The following is a 20671-nucleotide window of genomic DNA, read 5'->3' on the forward strand; positions in this document are numbered from 1 at the left end:
TTTTTATTGATTTTGCTGTTATATTTATTAAACAATGGAATCCTTGAGATGTTTTACCATCTTATATTTACTTATCATTTTTGCAGAATAAATGTACTTCGTGTTTCACACTCTGGACATGCTGGCTGAGCTGCTCCAAGTCTTTCAGGCAGCACGGCCTTTCGGGGGATATGCTGCCTGTGCAGCCCACGCTTATCCCAGACACTCTCAGACAACTGCTCTTAACAGGCACATTCACCTAGAAAAGTGCACCAAAAAGGAAAAAAATAGAACAGCATATTTTTTTCAATGTTATCACCTAAATTTTCTCTGCCCACAATTATAATACCTTATAACTTTACATTGATTATTTTTATACTTTCAAAGTGCTTTCCTCACTTATACAACTTGAAGGTCAGATATTATTTATCTTACAGATGACATCATCGACTCCAGCCCAGCTCTTTCTGCTGCGCTAAAACATCTCTCTCAATTAGCCCAGAGCACCAAAAAAGTCCTGACACTTCATCCCACCTGCACCAATCAAGAGTACAATAAAAAGCAGATGCTATAAAATTTGTATCTACCAATATGATCAATTGGGTCAGGAAGATCCCCTGGAGAAGGACATGGCAACCCACACCAGCATTCTGGCCTGGAGAATCCCCATGGACAGAGGAGCCTGGTAGGCTACAGTCCATGGGGTTGCAGAGTCGGACACGACTGAGCAACTAAGCAGCAGCAGCAATATGATCGATTAAACTTTTGATAGTTTAAACACTTTAAGTAAATGATGTGAAGCCCCATCTCCCTGATGAATTCATCAGCACTTTAGTTTCACCGGAGCAGTTACCCCCAGAGCACTCATCTTCACTACCATCTACATGACTCCATCCCCATCAAAGGCTATACACGATCACTCCTCTAAGGAGGTGAATTCCATCAACAATCCCAAATGCAATTTGAAACTCATCTCTTGTCACTGGGTTATCAGACTGAATATTAACCAAAAATCCTTAAAATTAGTCATGCAATCCTTATATGCAGAACTAGAAGTACATTGGCCAGGTAAGAACACAACAAAATTGGTTTCCTCAAGTCTATAAACTTGTAAAGAATTAGCTCTTTTCTTTTTTATGGTAAAGAAATATGCTTATTGGAAAACATGTAAAAAAACATCCATTACTGTCCTTTTACTAAATTATAACCTAAACCAGTGTTTTCCCACAACATTTTCTGTATCATACGTTATAAGTTTACCTAACCCACCTTGATGAGATGAAGTTACACACCCAGCTATAAAAAATGAGGAAAAGTAGAGCAGTGAGGTGAAATATATGAATAGTAGCAAGTTGGTATGTCCATGGGGGACTCTGGAAAACCCAAGGTCAAACAATAGTTATATTTCAACTTCTTAATGTGATTCTTCTTTGAAACAGTTAGTTCTAAACCAAGAAAGAAAGATGGTAGTCTTATCCTGAATGTTAGTGAAATTATTAGCTTCAATTAGTGAAGATTTGATTTGGAAAAGACCTCAAGAGACCTAAATTTTTAGCCAAGTCACTATTTCACTCTTAGGGAAATTTGAGTCTGCAGGGGTTATATGATTTAAATTACTGCCAGTTGCCAAAGTAATCCAAATATACTTCCTGTAACATAAGCTTTCCAGATCCTCTGTTTTAGCCATGTTACCTAGTTCTCACTGGATTTCAAAAGTTAAGATAAGCAGTAGCTTACTTCTTAATCCCAATGGGAAATAGAAAATAACACACAGCATTAAAATATCTGTATTTGATAGAAAGATGTTGATGTTTAACAGTAATTACTTGAAAATATAGAATTCTCAACGAAACTTTTAAGAGACCAGAATTTCAGGTTGTTTAAGGTAAAGAGACATAATCCATTTTCAGACTAGTCATACCTTACTGCTAAGGCGAAGCTAAACTATTTTTTTCAACAAAGTCAACATGTAACCAACACACATATGGTTTGCCTTTTAATTAGAGCAATGAATGACCCACCTTCTAGTTATCTTTTAAGCCTTGCCTTGGTGATTTTTGGGTATAGCTGTATTTTCATGTCTATTCACTCACTGTCTTGAGAACCGAATTCCTGTGGCCACTTGATCCTTTCTCAAGGGTCATTCATGGAGCACAATGTCTTCCTTTCTGCTATTTGCTATGCATGCTCATTCGTCTCAGGAGCTGAAAGTGCAACCCTTGCTCCTACTTTCTGCCTAGTCATCAAACCCTTTTAAAGAGTCTTTAGAAGAAAATCACTGACGTTGAAATTCATAAAGACACGACTCCCAGATTTCAACCTGAAGCTCTACAATATTTTAAACAAACTTCCGAACTATTCTTTTAATGGTATTAACATTATTATTCCCTTGCAAGATTGGTAAGTAATGATCATTATTCACCTGTAACACTTTCAAAATGCCATTGAAGTTTTCAGTTTTAACTAGATTATCTATCTTTTTAGAAGAAGCAAATTTTAATTTTACTTATGTTACAGGATTATAAATATTGGGTCAACTTTCCTCATCTAAAGCAGAGCAGTGAAGTCAGCACCCAGATACTTTATGCCAACTATTCACGACCTTTATTCTGATTTAACACATAAGATAGAAGACATTTATTTATAAACCATTTCTACAAGCACATCTAGGATATTTGAAATTCTCAGCTACCTACCTATTTATACCTACACTGATTTTTCTCCACTCAGTAAAAAATGTCATCATGCAAGACAATGAACATGACAAAATTAAACGCCTAATAGCACATACTTAGCATCTTAAGTTTGCCTTAATTATTTTAAACACAACATTAAAACTGAAAACTCTTTCAAAGCACCTAAAAATGTGTAAAATAACTAAGAAGAGTTTATAACATAAAAGGAGTGTTGTAAAAGATGACAAGGGATTACCCACAACTCCAGGCAGGACCCTTTCCATAGTCCCATTTTACAAACAGGCAAATGAGTCCCAGCCCAGAGAGAGCAGCCTGCTGCAGTTACAGTTATCAAGTCAGACATGAGACCTCCATCAGGTCTTACTTGTACAGATCACAGCACAAAAACTAGCATTTTCGAACAATCACTAGTTGGTGACTAAGTAGAGTACCAGCTGATTAGAATCTTATTATACCTATTTTATTTTTATTTTTATTTTTTTTATTTTTTATTTTATTTTTTTTATTTTTTTTATTATACCTATTTTAGAATAAAAATATACCATGTAAAGACATATTCAAAAAGACTGCAATTAATTCTGAAAATGTCTTTGAAAAAGAACCTAGTATTTCCATGGAAAATTACAAAGAAGGAACTATGGAATTAATTTCATTTACCATATTTAAAACAACCTCTACTTGTAATGTACAAGCTATTTAACCAATTCTTATGATTAGGTTTATTAAAAGCTGAAGATTCCAATTTAGCATCTTTTAACTAAACCAAAGACACCAGAAAAATAAACTACAAATGAGTATCACTTAAGAATATAGACACAAAAATCCTCAACAAAATAGTATTAGCAAAATGAACACAGCAACACATAAAAAGAATTATACACCTTGACCAAGTACAATTATACACCTTGACCAAGTACAATTCGTTCCAGAATTTCAAGGTTGGTTTAACATTTGAAAATCAATTTATGTAATACACCACATCAACAGAATAAGAAACAAAAATCACATAATTACCTCAATAGACACAGAAAGAGTATTTGACAAAACCCAGTAAATGTTTGTGATAACATTTTTTTTTAACTGGAAGTAAAATGGAAATCCTTCAACCTAATAAAGAGCATCAGTGAAAAAAAAGTTAACATCACACTTAATAGTAAAAGAATAGATGATTTCCCCTGAGATCATGAACAAGACAAGGGTGTCCACCTTCACCACTTCTATTCAACACTGTGCTGGGGGTAGCACCCAGGGCAATTAGGCAAATAAATGAAAAAATAAGTAAAAGACATCCAGATGGGAAAAGAAGAAAAACTATCTCTCCTTGCAGACAACATGATTGTGTATAAAGACTCCTAAGGAATCCAACAAAAGACAAAAAACTGTTAGAATAAATGAGTCCAGCAAGGTTGCAGGATACATCAATACACATAAATCAGTTGTATTTCTATACACCTGCAATTAACAATCCCCCCCAAAAAAACCATTTACAATAGCATCAAAAAGAATAAAAGGAATAAATGTAACAAAAGAAGAGTAAAACTCACACTCGGAAAACCGCACAACATTGTTGAAGGAAATTAAAGATTTAAAACAAATAGGAAGACAACTCATGCTCGTGATCCTAAGGCTTAGCATTCATTAAGGCGGTGACACTCCACAAAGCAAGGCACAAACTTGAGACAACCCTACTACCCTGCCTGCCTTTCTGTAGAAATCGACAACCGGATTATAAAATTCATATGGAATTGCAAAGCACCCAGAACAGCCAAAACAATCTTGAAGAAGGACAAAGTTGGAAGATTCTCACACTTCCCAATTTCAAAACTTTCAACAAAGTAGTGATACTCGAAATGTCAGGTGCCAGCACAGCAGAAGAGCCTGGCACAGCAGGAATACGAGTTGGTGATTATAACTGAACGTGCACTTCAGAGTGTGCTATGAGCAACAGGATAAGGTTCTTCAAAATTGGATGCTTTCTAGAAAGTTTATGTGTTTATTTTGTTAAGATTTTACATAGGTTTTGGCTAGTTTCAAATAATTTCTTAGCTACCAACGGCTGGAAAGCAATGCTACTCTCACTGGTATAAAGGTACGTGCATGTTAAAAACAGATCTAACTCCTGTACTTACCTAAAGTAGAAAACACAAAATTGTTATGAGGTAAAGAAAAAAATTACGAAACTGCAAACTGTAGTCTAACCTATTTTGTTTAAAAACCATAAGTGTGAATTAATTAGTTTAAGCAACTCACATTCATTAACGTTCATTAAAGCCTTCTAATGATCAGATATCAAGCACAGGATACTATTTTATGAGCAACACTATTTTTCAAATATAAAGCCTGCTTTGACTCAACTCCTGTCTTTGTTAAGAAGTAGAAAAATGGGTTTCAAATGTGTGTACCTCCCAGAACTGACAGGTTAAAGATGTTTTCGATCATAGCTAAAAATTTCCACCTCACTGTTAGAAACAATCTTAAGGGCACCTGGAGTGTTCAGTTAGTTGAAACTGAATTTAATAAGTTTTATTCAACAAGTTTATGCTTGAGTAATGAAGTTTCTAATTTCTGACATTCTATTATATAAATACCTATTATATAGTACATATGTTTAAAGAACTATGTTAATGCACATACTGTCAAAATGAACACATTAGAAGCATTATATTTTAAAAAGTTTGCAATTTTAATAGAAAAACAACTTTTATGACAGAGCTAAATATACAATGTAAATTTAATTTTTAAAAAGAAAAATTATTAGTAAGAAGAGTAGAATTCTAGTGACAAAAAGACTGAAATAATATTTGGAAATAAACCATCTTTAAAGGAAAATATTAATTCATGCCAGGCTCTATTAAAGTGCATAAAAAGGAAATTTATTTTAGAATTTACACCAAAGGCGCATTACAAGTACACATGTTACTCTGGCACAGTAATGAAGGAAGCTCAGCCTCAAAGAAAACACAGCCATGATCTCATGTATCAGTCTGCCTCCTAGTACATGCCTCACAAATAGTTTGTTCCAAAAGCTGAAAATTACAAGCAATTTTCCCTGTTGATAGCTTTGCAATTAACTCTGGTAACAGACCAAAAAGTCTTAATTCTTATCTTGCTGATTCTCTAAAGTCATGTCAGTCTCAAGAAACTTCTGATTTCTGGTCATTTTCAATAAAAATTGATACAAGAGAGATAGTTTCAGACTTTTTAAACAAGTTATATCATAAATAATTATATATGTAAAAAGTAAATTTTAGACTATCTTTAGATTTTAATTTCTAAAATATTAAATCATTTTATTTGCCATGTTGAATTAGCGATGAAAAGCATAACTTGCACAGCCACTTGGTATAGTCACTTTCATAAGAAGCCCAGTGGGTGCAGAAATGAATGAGAGCTATTCAGAGAGGTGGGTAGATGGCAAGGCAATCCTGTCAGGCAGCTTCTCACAAAGTTTAAACCACTATAGCCTCTTCAAAGCGCAATGTTCTCAACTTAAAAACAAACATCAGCATGGAGGTGCTCACAGATGCTCATTTTTCAGTGGCCTCACATAATGATTCTCTGATTTACATTCGTCACATATACATGGATGCTTTTGTCATAAAGAGAAAAGAAACAAAAACTGTGATTTCAAAAGATAGGCTCCATGAGAGGCTAGTAAAGAATGCTCTGACCACAGAAAATCAGCAACAGACTGCCAATATCAATTACAGAAAAGAATTTTCAACACACAACAAAAGGGTATGATAAATTTTTTCTAAAATACTCAATTCAAAAATAAATAAGTAAAAATAAAAATAATAAAATACACAGTTCACTTTTACAATGAATCAAACTAACAAATATTTATAAATTATTTGCATACTTTCATGTGTGGTTTGTTATTAATATTTATGCTTTTCAGGTACGAGTTTTTTCCCTGCACCTGCATCCACGTCTTCCCATAACTCTTTAGAGAGTCACAAATATCCCTGTGGTTATGGGTAAACCAAAAAAGTGGTAAATTCATCAAAATTTATTTCACCTATGTAATAAATAAATGTTGTGAAGTTAATTTCTCCTAATTTATATAAAATAATCCCATTACTCTATGAAAAATAATGATCGTATTAACTTCACTATGGCTCAAATCCTTAGGCAAATAACTTCCTGATTACCTGTTAATGCAAAGAAAACTAAGTAAATTTTATTTTCATATTTAAACTACTGACTACTTATAAGCAAAGTAGTATTTATTAAAATAAGATAAACACTTAATTTATACTAACATCCTCTCAGATTTATACAAATTTTTCATCCTTAATTTTTAAACACACATCATGATACTTTTCAAACATTATTAGTGAGGCTTATACAAAAGTTAAATATGACATCAAAGCCAGATTGTGATTTTTAAAGTAATGAACCTTGAAACACCTAGTATTATTATCAGTACGATGTGTAAAATTCTAATAAAACACAGGTATAGTCTTATAGAAACTTAGTCCTATAGTACTGAGCGATATTTACAAGCAAACATGATCCAAACAGCACAAGCAGATTCAGGGTAAGTAAATACGCGGACACGAACTGCCAGGCGCACCTGGTCTCCACGGCAACAGATGATTTCTTCACAGAAAGGAGACCTCAGAAGAGAGAAAATGGATTCAATTAAGAAATGAATTTAGGTTTTACTTCATTTCCAAGAAAGGCGGTATTTAAAATGATTTTTAAAAATCCTGTCTCTGTTATCAAGGACTCTGCAATTCTGGTAAAACTATTCAAATTATAAACTATTTCCTCATAGCCTATTAAGTTTTAAAAATTACACTAGACAAGATCAGTGATCCTCGACAGAATCACTGGGGAAACGACCCTGAGCTCTCCAGAGCTACACTCTGGCCCTAATGAATCACAGTCTGAGGCAAGAGGACAGATCACTACAGAAGCTCCCTGTGCAACTCTTAAGTCATTCCTAAATTAGCGCCAAGTGTTCACTGAGATTACGTCAAAAACACCAAGACATCATAAATTCCACCTTACCGAAGACACGTGGCAAACGCGCGCCTCGCATTTCTATACACAAAGTGTATTGGGAACCCTTTAAATGTGTGGCCATCAGGCACAGCCCTTCTGATAGCATCCTGAAACTCTTCATTGCCTGCAGATATGCTTGTCGTACGCTCAAATTCATAAGACGCCAGAGCTGGTGACAAGAGATAAGAAAGCTGGTCTTCCCAGACAGTGGTGAGGCCAAGGTCCTACAGCAATCAAAATGGAAAAAGCAAAATACAATATTAAAAAAACCTAATTATAATTATAATGTTGATTATTTTAATGTATGCCAAGAAAAGATTTTTAAAATCTGTCATAATTTTCTTAACTTCCTATTAATTATTATAAGGATACAAAGAAGTAAAAATTACAAAAGGAAAAACAGGTATCAGGTTTTACTTCTTAGAGAAATAACAAAAGGCAGCCAATGCAATGATGTTAGTGAAGGCTGCAAATCCTGTCCTCCCCTAATATCCACAAGAAAAGACCATAAGGAATTGTCCTACTGAGGAAGACAACGTGTCAATGAATTCTGAGGTCAAATTTTATTTAACTTGAAAGACTTTCACGAGATTGAATCTGCTTAACCTGATTGCTCGCACCATAAATTCAACTGTAGGGGAGAAATGTCAAAAAATTGCGCATATAATTAAACTCAAATGTTTACTGAGCATTTATTCTGTACAAGGCACCAAAAAGCAGAAGCTACAGGCCCTCTGGGAGCTTAAGACATGCTGAAGGCAATTATAGTTTCACTTATGACATCAAATGAACCATTGCTACCTAGACATGTGATTTTTTTAAATGCTACAAACTAAAAATTCTAAATATTTTGATTATTGTAACAGATCTAATCTCATATTCTGTTATAACTGGTTTCAGGTGATCCCAAGGGATCACCTATCTTCTTACTGTGACTCTTACTTGTGGGCTTATAGACACTATTAACTTAGCAAGCAACCATCAATGGCATCCAGCTCAGCTTTGTTCTCTGTTTTCTAAACAAGCAGTTCTTATAATGTATTAAAATGTCAGTTGCATTTTCAAACAGGAGCTAAGAAAGTAAAGGGCAATATAAGCAATGGAGGTAGGAGATGGAGCCCTGGCCCACCTACTGCTGGAAACACACTACAAGTGCCACATTCAATACTTCCCAAAACACACTCCCCACCTTGAGAAGTTGGCAAGTAGGCAAGAAGATTTCAGAGGCTAAAGCTAAGAGTAACTGGGAGCCCAGAGAACACAGCTGATAACTCAGAGAGTCTCTGATGGTCTCAAGGAACATGAGAATCAGGGCTCACCCAAGGAGGGGAGTAATAGGGAATCCCAAAAGGTGAATTAGGAATCAACCTTCTGTGGAAGTTCTGGACTCTAGTCTTTGGTTGATTATATGCATGGCAAGTAACTTTTACCATTCCAAGACTGTTTTTTCACTCTCTTAATGATTTCTTCTGATGAAAGTAAGTTATTAACATACACTAATCTTTTCCATTATGATCAGTGCTTTTTTATGTTTCCTTTAAGGCCCTTCTCAAAATCTAAATGGCTACTAAGAAGCTTGATCTTGTTAGTAATCAGGGAAATGTAAATCAAAGCCACCATGAGGTTATAATCTTACATCTACCTAGTTTAATGTAACAGAAAAACAAAACAACTGAACAAACCTGGAAAAAAAGTGAAAATGAAAAAATGTAACCCAATATTGTCAATGGAGAATGATTTAAATAAGTACAAAGAGAAAAATCCAAACAGTAGTATTCACAAAAGTCTGAACAAGTCCACTGTTCTTCATTCCTGCAAGGACAAGGATGTAATAATTTCTCTAAGGACTGGTGAATTCAGAAAGTTTTGAATCTCCGAGTTTTACTCTTATGACTTTCAAAACCACAACCTTCATAAAGGAAGGCACTGAATTTGTTTTATTTAGGGCTAAAATAGTGAAGCAGAGACATTACTTTGCCAACAAAAGTCCGTCTAGTCAAGGCTATGGTTTTTCCAGTGGTCATGTATGGATGTGAGAGTTGGACAGTGAAGAAAGCTGAGCGCCACAGAATTGATGCTTTTGAACTGTGGTGTTGGAGAAGACTCGTGCGAGTCCCTTGGACTGCAAGGAGATCCAATCAATCCATCCTAACGGAGATCAATCTTGGGTGTTCATTGGAAGGACTGATGTTGAAGCTGAAACTCCAATACTTTGGCCACCTCATGCAAAGAGTTGACTCATTGGAAAAGACCCTAATGCTGGGTAGGATTGGGGGCAGGAGGAGAAGGGGATGACAGAGGATGAGATGGTTGGATGGCATCACTGACTCGATGGACATGGGTTTGGGTAGACTCCGGGAGTTGGTGATGGACAGAGAGGCCTGGCGTGCTGCAATTCATGGGGTCGCAAAGAGTCGGACACGACTGAGTGACTGAACTGAAAATAGTGATTGAAATTATTTTACATGACAAAAAAAAAAAATCTTTTAAATACATAAACATAAGAAAAATGAAGGAAAGCACAAACCTCAGTGTTAATTACCTTCCTGTGTTCCGACACGAGCAGCCTGAGCTGCATTTCTATCTCATTGCTTGTCACAGAAGCGTCGATCGTGGACGCACAGAGTGGAGGGAAGGGAGGGAGGGATGTGGTGGCCCCCGGAGCACACACGGATTTAACTGCTTCCTCACTCATAGGTTTCCACTTGGACTCATCATTCAGTTCAAACACACAGCTTTCCACTGAGTCAGAGGGCTGACAGTTTCCCAGAAACGTCTGATGATTGAAAACACAACCAATTGTTCGATACGGGTACAATGGTTTGGGCTGTTCGGCAGCCGGAGGCTCATCAGGATTGATAGGTTTGTGGAGGTACCTAAAAAAGGTTAATCATAGTTTTATATACTAAGAATTCAGAAATTAAGAAGACAATAGCTTACTAAGGAAAAAAATTACTCTAACACTTCAGGTCATAACTACTTCCCAAGACTAGAGTTTAATATTTGTTTCTCCTTGTATTTCCACAATTTGATTACACCACATAGACTGGATGGCACATCTTATGATACAGAAACCAATTTTATTCCTTCAACATAAGAATATATTCCATGTATAGCATTAAGACCACAAACATTATCCAGGTAACAAAATAATTTAGCCACACATTTTTAAGCACAACTAACTAAAACGATTATCACCAGGGAGAGAGAAAATCCAGGAAAATGAGAAGAAGGTTCAGGGCTGTGCCTTCAGGAACTCCCACATTTGAGGCAAAATGAAGGAAAACAGAGAACAGCCAGAGAGGAATTACGAAAGCTGAAACGCAGTGCTATGAGAGAAGCTAAGGAAGATAATGTTCCAGGAAGGAAGGAACATTTCAATCTATCAAAATCTGATGACAGCGAGAAAATGTAAACTGGATTTACCAACAAGGAGTTGGTAACCACATCAAATTTTCAGAAGAAATGATTTACAACTTGAATTTATTTTTAGGCTTAGGAACTGTCATCAGAAAACACATATGCCTGGACTTCCTTGGCAGTCCAGTGGTTAAGACTCCATGCTTCCACTGCAGGGGGAGTGGGTTCAATTCCTGGTCTGGGTACTAAGATCCCATATGTCACATGGCACACCTCCCACCCAAAAAAAAGCCCAAAACTATATGCCAATTACACAAAATTAAAAGTAAGCATAATTTATATTTTATTAATATCACACTGATAAAGAATATTTTAGGTATACAAATTTTCTTAGCTTAGTTCATAGCTATCTTAAATGAGGTAATTTTTTAACATACCCCAAATTATCAATATGTGCCTTCTGATACCATCAATAAAACAGAACCTACAGCTGACAACATTTACACCTTCATGCTAATATCCCTACAAACATGGCTGACAAACCTGTGTCCTGTTAAACTCTCCCAAAAAGTGATGGTCCCATCAGTGCCACATGTCATGACCCATGCATGGGGCACGCCCTTGGCCTTGGTCCCGACACAGACAAAAGCTTCCAGCCCATACCCGAGCAGGAGGCTGCACAGAAGGTTGGCATGGTCTTCACAGTCTCCCTGAAAATGAAAGGAAGTAACATGAAGTACTTACTCCCACACATGGTTTCCATATTAAATATTTAAATACAAAATTGCAATTAAAAAGTATTAACTAAATTTTACTTTTAATCATTTAGTCCAGTGTTAAGCTAAAACAATGAGAATAAAGAATGTGCATCTTAGAAGCACCTGTTTTACAAAGTCAGTGCCTACAAAACTGACAGTCTTAACATACACTTCAAGATTCCACAGTTTACAAAGAACTCATACAACATAGAAGCAGTAAGAATTTTTTTGAAGATTTTTTTTTTGATGTTGACTGTTCTTAACGTCTTTATTAAGTCTGTTACAATATTGTTTCTGTTTAATGTTTTGGTTTTTTGGCCTCAAGGCATGTGGGATTTTAGTTTCAGAGATCAAACCCTCATCCCCTTAGCCAGCAGAGAAGTCCCCCCAAAGCAGTAAGAATTTAAAGATAAATAGCTAAAGGGCAAGAACACATAAGATGACAGATTATATAGGAGGAAATTCCAAAAATGGGAAAACACTCAAACTTAAAACAAAGATTTAAAGTATTTATACTTGATCATTTTAAGGAAATACACAGAAAAAATGACTGGATAAAAAAACAACAATGGCTGTCATTAGGGCAGGTTATATAGAGCTTCCCTTTTTCTTGTGTAAATTCTCTTTGATAATGTTACATTACTTTCACAATTAAAAAAAATTACAAAAATAATAGAAAATATCCATTTTCTGTGACAAACCTTATTCAAATATTACACAGTAAGGCTATAATTATATGAAGATAATGTACTTAAGTGTAGTACTACAGGTAACATACAAAAGCAAAATAACTACTGATTTCAGAGTTAGAACGAGGGATGAACTCTCGGCCCCCAAATTCCGGACTGGTAGCTCTACACTGCTGTCTTTTAGTTAACAATAATAAAACAAACAGCATCTTATAAATGTTAAACTGACTTTTGAAAACCATTAATACCCAACCTTTTAGACCCAGTCAGTCATTTCTGTACACTGACATTCTGTATTAGGAAAAAAATCTCAAAATAAAAAAATAACAATACAACCAAAGATATTCAATGCAAAAATTCATTCACAGTGACATCAAAAATTTGGAAGCAAGCCTAACTTAGCCAAAAGAAACAGCTCGTATGATGGCAAAACCATTAGGTAGATTTTATGTATCAGCTAATAAAAATTTCATTCAGAAATTCAAAGCTGGAGATCATAGTATCTGAGCAACACACGGGAAAATGTTCACAGCATAAAGCTCATTTATAAAGCAGGGCATACAATTCTATTTATATCAATTGCAGTTATGGGAAAAATATATACACAGGAGAAAAACATAAAAATATAAAAATAGATGAAAAATAGAATTATGGGTGAAATTTCACCTTCACTATTATAAAACTAATGTTTCTGTAAGAAAAATATTTTTAATAATTTTCAAAGTTCAAGATGTGCTTTCTCCTCAAACGAACTCAAGAAAAGAAAATAGTGAATCAAAAGGGGTGATTATTTGTTTTACAAAAAAATTACTTAGGTAATCATTTTAAATATGTACAATATATTCTTACTATATTTGAAATTTTTATTTTAAGTTTAAATCTATACATACAACTTTTGGGAATTACAACTTGGAAATAAATGAACTAATTTTTTCAATAACTAATGCTTAACTGTTTTCAATTGTCTTAGGACAAAATCCTTCCAATCGACAATCAATCTCTAATCTAAGTGGTTTTTCCCATTCTGTAAGCTCTGCCTTGTGAATACCTATATGTACTACTTATACAACTTCAGACTAAAAATTATTTCAAAACAATAATACATTAAAGAAATTTTTTTTTCATTCTGTTTCAGAAGAGTTGGAATGCTAAAGAGTCTAATTTTTATAATACTATGAACAATTTTAGAATACAGGAAATTAGAAAATACCCCAATATATACTTTTTTCCTAAGTTAATTCTTTTACAAATATACCATCAACTCACAGTAACTACAATGTACTGGGTTTTAGTTCTAGTGTGTAGGATACCTTGTTTCTACAGAGAAAGGCCAGCAGAGTGCACCACTGCTCCTGTTTACCTCCTCCTCCGATAACAGGGGCTCGTTCATAACCAAGGACATTGACAAATCTTGCTGCTTGCCTTGGAGTGTCCAAAAGCCTTCCAGCTCGAAGTGGTTTGACGTAAGAACAGACTGGTCTGTTAATCCCATTTTCATCCTGGAGGGGAAGGGAAAACATTATCTGTAGTGACAGTTGATCATTCCCAATTTTAACACTTCGTCTCAGAACACATCAGAGAGAAAATAATCCTGGACACCACTTGAGCAGTTGCTTACCTTGCATCTAGCACTAGGCTACTGAGTGTTGTACATACAATTTTTCTCTTAATTCTCATAACTTCTCTTCAAAGTCTATGACATCAAGAACTTAAATCATCATATGACCTGGCAACCCTACCCCTGGATATGTGTTAAAACCAACTGAAGTCAGTGTCTCAAACACAGCTACACATCCATCCCATCACTGAAGAGTCACTCACAACCGCCAAGGCACGGAAATACTTAAGTGGATGTCAAGGGATGAGCGGATAAAGAAGGCATGGGGTATTATTCAGCTCTTCCATGGGCCACATCTCTGGTCCACTTCCCCCTCCTTCCCTGTCCTCTCTGGTCCAACGGGGCAGTGAATGATCACACTCCAGACTACACAAACAAGAGGGAGCCAGTTATACTTGGGCTGGTTTCTCTTCGCTCTTGTCCTAATGTCGCTGCTCCCTTCCTGCCCCATCAGTCAACATACAGACAAGGCTGTCAGGAAGTCAGAAGACATTCCCACATTTCCATCACCAACCAACTATGCCCTCCATTCCCAAGCTCCTCATCTAGAAAGTGAACCACCTTTAGCCTGTCCTAAAAGCTAGGGAGTGTAGGGAAAAGCTATACAAATGTACAGGATCTGAGACACAGTACTCACAACACTACACTCATATGCTTTCATAGCACCTACACAAGACTGAATACATAGAAAAATATCTGAATGGTTCCTCAGAAGTTATGAAAAAAAAAAAAAAGGATCTGGATTTGATTATTTATGTTGGTTTACTAATGAGAGAAAACTGGCTTAGGATACAGAAAAAATAGAGGCAGAGATACATAACTGAAATGCTATAGTTAAATATGGCTGGCCATCAGCTTAGACATCTTGGTTGATAGACTTATTACATGTAATATTTTTTTGTCTTAAAAAATACCCTAACAAAAAAATACATGTCCGCACTACCAATTCTGCACCTGAAAGCTGAATTTCCATATAAATTGCTAACTGTCCTACTACTTATCTAGTACAAAGTATCGATGGAGGACACACTCCAAGTTAAAAAAAATGCGTTTTCATCTAGTTTAAATTAAACATGTTCAAAAATGGTTTAGAGAAATAACTGAAAAAGCAAAATAAAACAAAAGACTGTGATGTATCACTCACCTACTTACTACTGTCAGATTATTACAAAATCAGCATTTTGTTTTACAAATAAATTTTCACTTGTCTGGAACAAATACATTTTACAAATTACAGTTAATTGAAATTGATGTTTATAACCAGTAAATCTCAAATACAGCTGTGAAACTTATACAATTTACAAACCTGTGCAAAAATCTTCACCAGTCGTGAATTGTGTGAGGGTCGAATTTGCAAATATTCTCTCCACCACTGCTTAGCATACACAAGAAATAACCGCTCTTTCTCTGCAGTTTTCTGACGTTCCAAAGCAAGCTTGAAATTTAAAAATATACTTATCAATTTATATTCATTCTCTTCAATAATGATCACAAAATATGGAACAAGTCTACGCACCTCCTCCATCTTTAGCACTACTCGATCAGGACACCATCATCTCTCATCCATAAGGGCCCCTAACTGGCCTCCCTGTTCTCACACTTCCCAGGACAATCCAGTTCCATGCCAATCATGCTCAATCATGGCTGACTCTCTGTGACCCCATGGTCTCTGGCCTGCCAGGCTGCTCTGTCCATGGGTTTCTCCAGGCAAGAGTACTAGAGTGAGCTGCCACTGCCTCCTCCAGAGTATCTTCCCGGCACAGGGATCGAACCCAAGCTCCCTGTGTATCCTGCATTACAGGCAGGTTCTTTACATGTGAGACACCTGGGAAGCCCCCATACCAGTCAGAGCTACCTTTTTTGATCCCAGACAAAAATTTCTAAATAATGTCATGCTATCATTCTCTTGCTTACAACTAATAAATGATAATTTTCTAAAATGAGAACACTTCCTAGGATTTACAAGTATGAAAACACACAAAGAAGAGAAACTCAGGATTATTTACCTGTGTGTTCACTACTTCTTGAGATAATGTTTGATTGAGCGGTGGGTACATCTCAAGTTTTATATTTAAAATTCCCACAGAAACTTTTGATTCTGTGCCTGTAGATGTAAATAAATGTAACTTCAGAAGTCTCAATACGCAGTATATTTAGTCAATCAAAGCTTAACCAAAACAATTTAAGAATTTTGTGCTTTATCACTTACATGGAATAAAGACAATATTCAAACTCACCTTTTATATTCATATTAAAAACGACCCAGCTCAAATTAGTTCTTACTTTGTTCAAAGACTTTTATCTAGTTGTAAAGAGATTACCTGTTTTCCTAGCTTCTCAATCACATTTTAAGGGACTTTTTCAGACCTAAAGGATTTATGATTCTTGATTTTTAACTTCATTAAAAACAAAGTCAAAGCAACTGTTAATGCCTCATTCTCAAAATATTTATACATTTTACCACATATAGTAATTTCCATTTATCCCTTCCCATTCTTCACATTACATGAGCACAAATTTCTAATCCACACCTGGACTGAAAGAATTAGAAAACAAACATATTTCAAACCATAAATATTTAATATTTCTTTGATAAATCAGAAATTTCCAGGTCATTACTATGGTTAGTGTTAGGCTTATATTTAAAAACAAACAATGGGTATATCTTTTGAAAATAAATCTCCTACATAAAGCTTTTCCCCTACTATTTACTTAAGGAAAAATGTATTCTGGGTCTAACCTATTGAAATCTAACTTACTAAAGCTCTATTGTCCACCAGTCAAGCTTAACTCTGTAATCAAATTTCAATACCAAAATAATTCCATTATACGTAGTGCTTACAACAGTGCAGCTTTTATTTTGCCTTTCATTCCACTAGCAAATATGTGTTATATATCAGGGAACCTGCAAAAACCCAGGGACACAATGGTGACAATACAGGTACCAAGTCTGATCTCCAAGGGTACACTGACGACACCAGCACTGAGCAAGTGGACACTTGTGGGAGCCCCTGTCCCACCTGTGAAAGGTGAGAGGAACATCTACTCTACATTCTATAAGAACCTACCCTGGCAGGGCCGGGGCACAAGCTATCATGTATGGGTGCATGCCTGCATGTCTGTGTAAAGAAATCTTAACTCTCTTTTTAGCAAATAAATTTGGAGAGGAAAAGCCCTCGAGATTTATGTATCTCCCAGAATTTTTATTTTTTTTTCCCTTAAAACAAGGCCAGAGTGACAGAGAAGTTCAGTATTCACACTACTCAAGACACTGCCTCAGACTCCGATACTGGAGTCCAGCTGTAATTCCAACAAATTCTTTCTATATGTTTCCCTCTTGGTTTACAAAGGCATTTTTAAAACATAAAATGTATTTACAAACTGTGGCTATAAATAGGTAACAATCATATTAATGGTCATACCTACACCCATAAGTTCCACAGTAAGACTGGTCACTCCATTTTCTGAGCCCAACACTGATCGCCATTCAAGAAAATAGGATGCAACTAAAGTGGTCTCAGCAAATATGTCTGTCTTGATTAGCACCATATGAACTGGGTCACTTATTGATAACATTGTGGTAGAGTCAGCCATTCTAGTTCCATCACCTAGCAACACAAACCAAAAACATTACACCCCATGACATATCCCGTTAGGCCAACGTAAAAGAATATTTTCACTGAAAAGGATACTAATAATAAACATATAAAACCAAAAAGAGTAAGTCAGCAATGCCTCAGAAAGCATACAACAGAGTGGGAATAAAAGTACAGTCCCATTTCTGTTGCTAACTTTTCAGAAGACTGGTGGAACTGTGACAAGTTATCTAGTTATTTAATGCATATTGGTGTTTTCTGACCTCTAAGAGGTTAAGTCTATTCTTCAAAAGTACACAAATCAAGTATATGCTACCATTATAAAAATCCTTGAAATATGTCAACATTATTCCCCAAAATATCTTTATCCCTAAAGCTCTAGGAGTTGATGATGGACAGGGAAGCCTGGTGTGCTGCAGTCCATGGGGTCGCAAAGAGTCAGACAGGACTGAGTGACTGAACTGAACTGAAATGAAACCTCTAGGAAAAAAAACACTGTATTATCTACACAAAAGTGAAAGATCCAGCACCTTGGAGCTACCAATTTAAGCCAGTAACTGCCTTATTAAGGTAATACTTTTCACCGGGTAAAAAATATCACAATTTTAGTAGTGCACTAGCCCTTTCAGCAATCTAAAATTCTGAATGTACAATGCTACAACTTTGTTAAGTTTACAAATATAAACATTTTGACATCCACAACTAAGATATGACACCTTTACAGGAAGAAACAATGTAAAATAATTATAGTAATCAAGTACCATAATTTTAAAGTCTTAAAAACGAGTTATAGATTCATGTCTAAACTCACTTGTAAAAGTTACTAACGTCGTAAATCAAGCCATTTTTCAGAAATGAAGAGGATCCCATCTCATTCTCCACCTAATAAGTATTTAAATTTTTACTACTTAAGAATCAACAGTCAAAATTAACCTTCAGGGAAAACTAGCCAAAAATAAAGCAAGAAGGTAGGTAGTAGTAATTTACGTAGGAAAAAAGCAGTAAGGGAAAAAACAAAAGACTGAGGAGATTCATCCATTATAAATCTCTTAAGCAAAAGTTGTTAAAGTTGTTCTGCGATATGATCTAACGAAGATTTACAAAATTAAATGACAGCTTATCATTGCTCCTTACCTAAATTTTCTCTGTGTACTTCAAGTAAAAAGCCGTCATGAAAATCTGGTTCACAGGCACACGGAACAGGTTTAGAACGAAAACGTTGGTTTCGAAAATGTAAACATAAAGTAAAGGTTGAACAAGCTTGTCCGGGTAAAGGCTCAGGTTCTTGTAGATGTTCCAAGAAAGCTTTTCCACCCAAAACCTGAAGGTAAAGATACCTCCGTGTTGGATCAATATTAGCTGTAAAGTGTAGCAATACATATGAGGAAACTGCCAATCAACTTAAGCAACGTGATCAAGACAACAGGAAATAACTTGACAGAAATAAAACCAAAGACTTAAAAAAGGAAGAGTAACAAATCTACTATATACCAGGCTCATTTGTACCCAGGGAAGAAAAAATACGTAATAGGATATCTTTTACTTTTTTACTTTCTTCCAGCTAGACAGAAGTTGGAGCCAAGGTTTAGGATATCTTTTTTTTTTTTTCTTTAGTTTCTTATACAACAAATCATCTCGGACAATTATCAACTCAGCAAGTATACTTATTAGATAATTACACTGCCATTAGAAAAGTAAGGCTGTACAATTTATAAAATATATTAATAAAACATGAAAAACAGTCCTGTTTTTGCTTTCACTCAGCTATACATTAAATCTTTGATGCACTTCATGCAAAATAGAATCTAAGTTTTTTGGATGATTTATCAGAAAAATATAAGAACCACATTCTGGAAAAAAATTGAAATGCTTTCTCTCAAATACAAAACACTACAGCACATCTATACGCAATACTATCCACAACTAAATTAACGTTAAAAAGAAATAAACATACTTTTTTTTAATAACGTTGATTGTCTGTCAGTAAAACAAACAGGTTGTTTTGGAGAGGAAGGGGGTTCTTGATCAACATTATCCTAGAATGGCAGAAAAAAAAATCAAAACAAATTAGAAAACAAAAATTACAGTTAAGTAAGAAAATGCCAATAATGGGACTAAGAACTGAACCAAAAGTAGACAGGATAAAGCCCCCTCAAAATGCCCTTACTCTCCAAGCACAGTTAGAATAATGAAAAGTCTGCTGAAACAGCAATGCAACTAATTGGTCACTCCTAAAGTCTAACATGAAGGAATTCATGATCTTCAAGCCATGTCTACAGAATGCTAAAACAAATTTTTAACACTTTATAGAAGGTTAAACTTTCTCCAAACCTCATATGACATCTGGCTTGTGGTTCCACCAGGAACAGAACTGATTTTAATAAGGAAGTGACATTCACACAGCAGAAGCTATTACTAGGTCAGTTTTTATAACAAATGAGTTTATAAACCTCAAAAACCAAAAAAGGATGCTGGACTAAAATACTTACTCTCTGGTGTATTACGAAGTCCATCCAATTTCCACATTATGTTACCCAGGTATTGAGGTCACAGTCTCTCATTATTGCCTCACTTTCAAAAGACCTACTTACTAATTTGTGCACTGAGAGGCATCACCTCACTACTGACCTATTTGTGTGAAAAGATTTGAAAGTTCTTATGCAGACAATTAATTCCTTAAAGAAACTAACAATCTGTTCATCTTAGGGAACACAGCACCAAACAATATGTTTATTTCAATAATAAGCTTTGTGTAGAAAGATTCCAGAGTATTAATTTAGAAAAAACACAGCTGGAGTGAACTAATTTGACTAATATACACACTTAGAGTTTCAGACCTAGAGAATAAAAGAAAACTCTCACTGTAGAGGGAATAATTAGGTCCATAATTTCAGTTTCACTGATAGATAATCCTACCCGATCCACTCAAGGGTAAAGTAGCTCATTCTTGAGACATGGATAT

General features: G+C 35.3%; 1 protein-coding gene across 17 annotated transcripts in view; it reads right to left on the minus strand.

The window, feature by feature from the left end:
• CEP76 (centrosomal protein 76) overlaps positions 1 to 20671 on the minus strand; it is a 21690-nt gene continuing 1019 nt past the window's right edge. For 2 of the 17 annotated variants that reach the window (XM_081561723.1, XM_081561725.1), the window contains exons 3-13: positions 19664 to 19745; positions 18844 to 19068; positions 17536 to 17721; positions 16120 to 16217; positions 15420 to 15548; positions 13806 to 13994; positions 11592 to 11758; positions 10231 to 10564; positions 7695 to 7912; positions 7255 to 7297; positions 1 to 238 (exon numbers count right to left, since the gene is read on the minus strand). In XM_081561723.1, the coding sequence (XP_081417849.1) occupies positions 68 to 238; positions 7255 to 7297; positions 7695 to 7912; positions 10231 to 10564; positions 11592 to 11758; positions 13806 to 13994; positions 15420 to 15548; positions 16120 to 16217; positions 17536 to 17721; positions 18844 to 19068; positions 19664 to 19745 (1842 nt within the window). In that variant the 3' untranslated portion in view covers positions 1 to 67. Of the gene's footprint in view, positions 239 to 1248; positions 1276 to 5337; positions 6830 to 7052; positions 7298 to 7694; positions 7913 to 10230; positions 10565 to 11591; positions 11759 to 13805; positions 13995 to 15419; positions 15549 to 16119; positions 16218 to 17535; positions 17722 to 18843; positions 19069 to 19663; positions 19746 to 20040; positions 20253 to 20671 lie in introns of those variants that run through there. The other 15 variants (XM_081561727.1, XM_081561729.1, XM_081561733.1 and 12 more) reach the window with 14 other exon arrangements.

Source organism: Giraffa tippelskirchi, chromosome 14 (assembly GCF_054371585.1).
Source record: "Giraffa tippelskirchi isolate mGirTip1 chromosome 14, T2T-mGirTip1v1.2.pri, whole genome shotgun sequence".
In the NCBI taxonomy this organism is placed as follows: domain Eukaryota; kingdom Metazoa; phylum Chordata; class Mammalia; order Artiodactyla; family Giraffidae; genus Giraffa; species Giraffa tippelskirchi.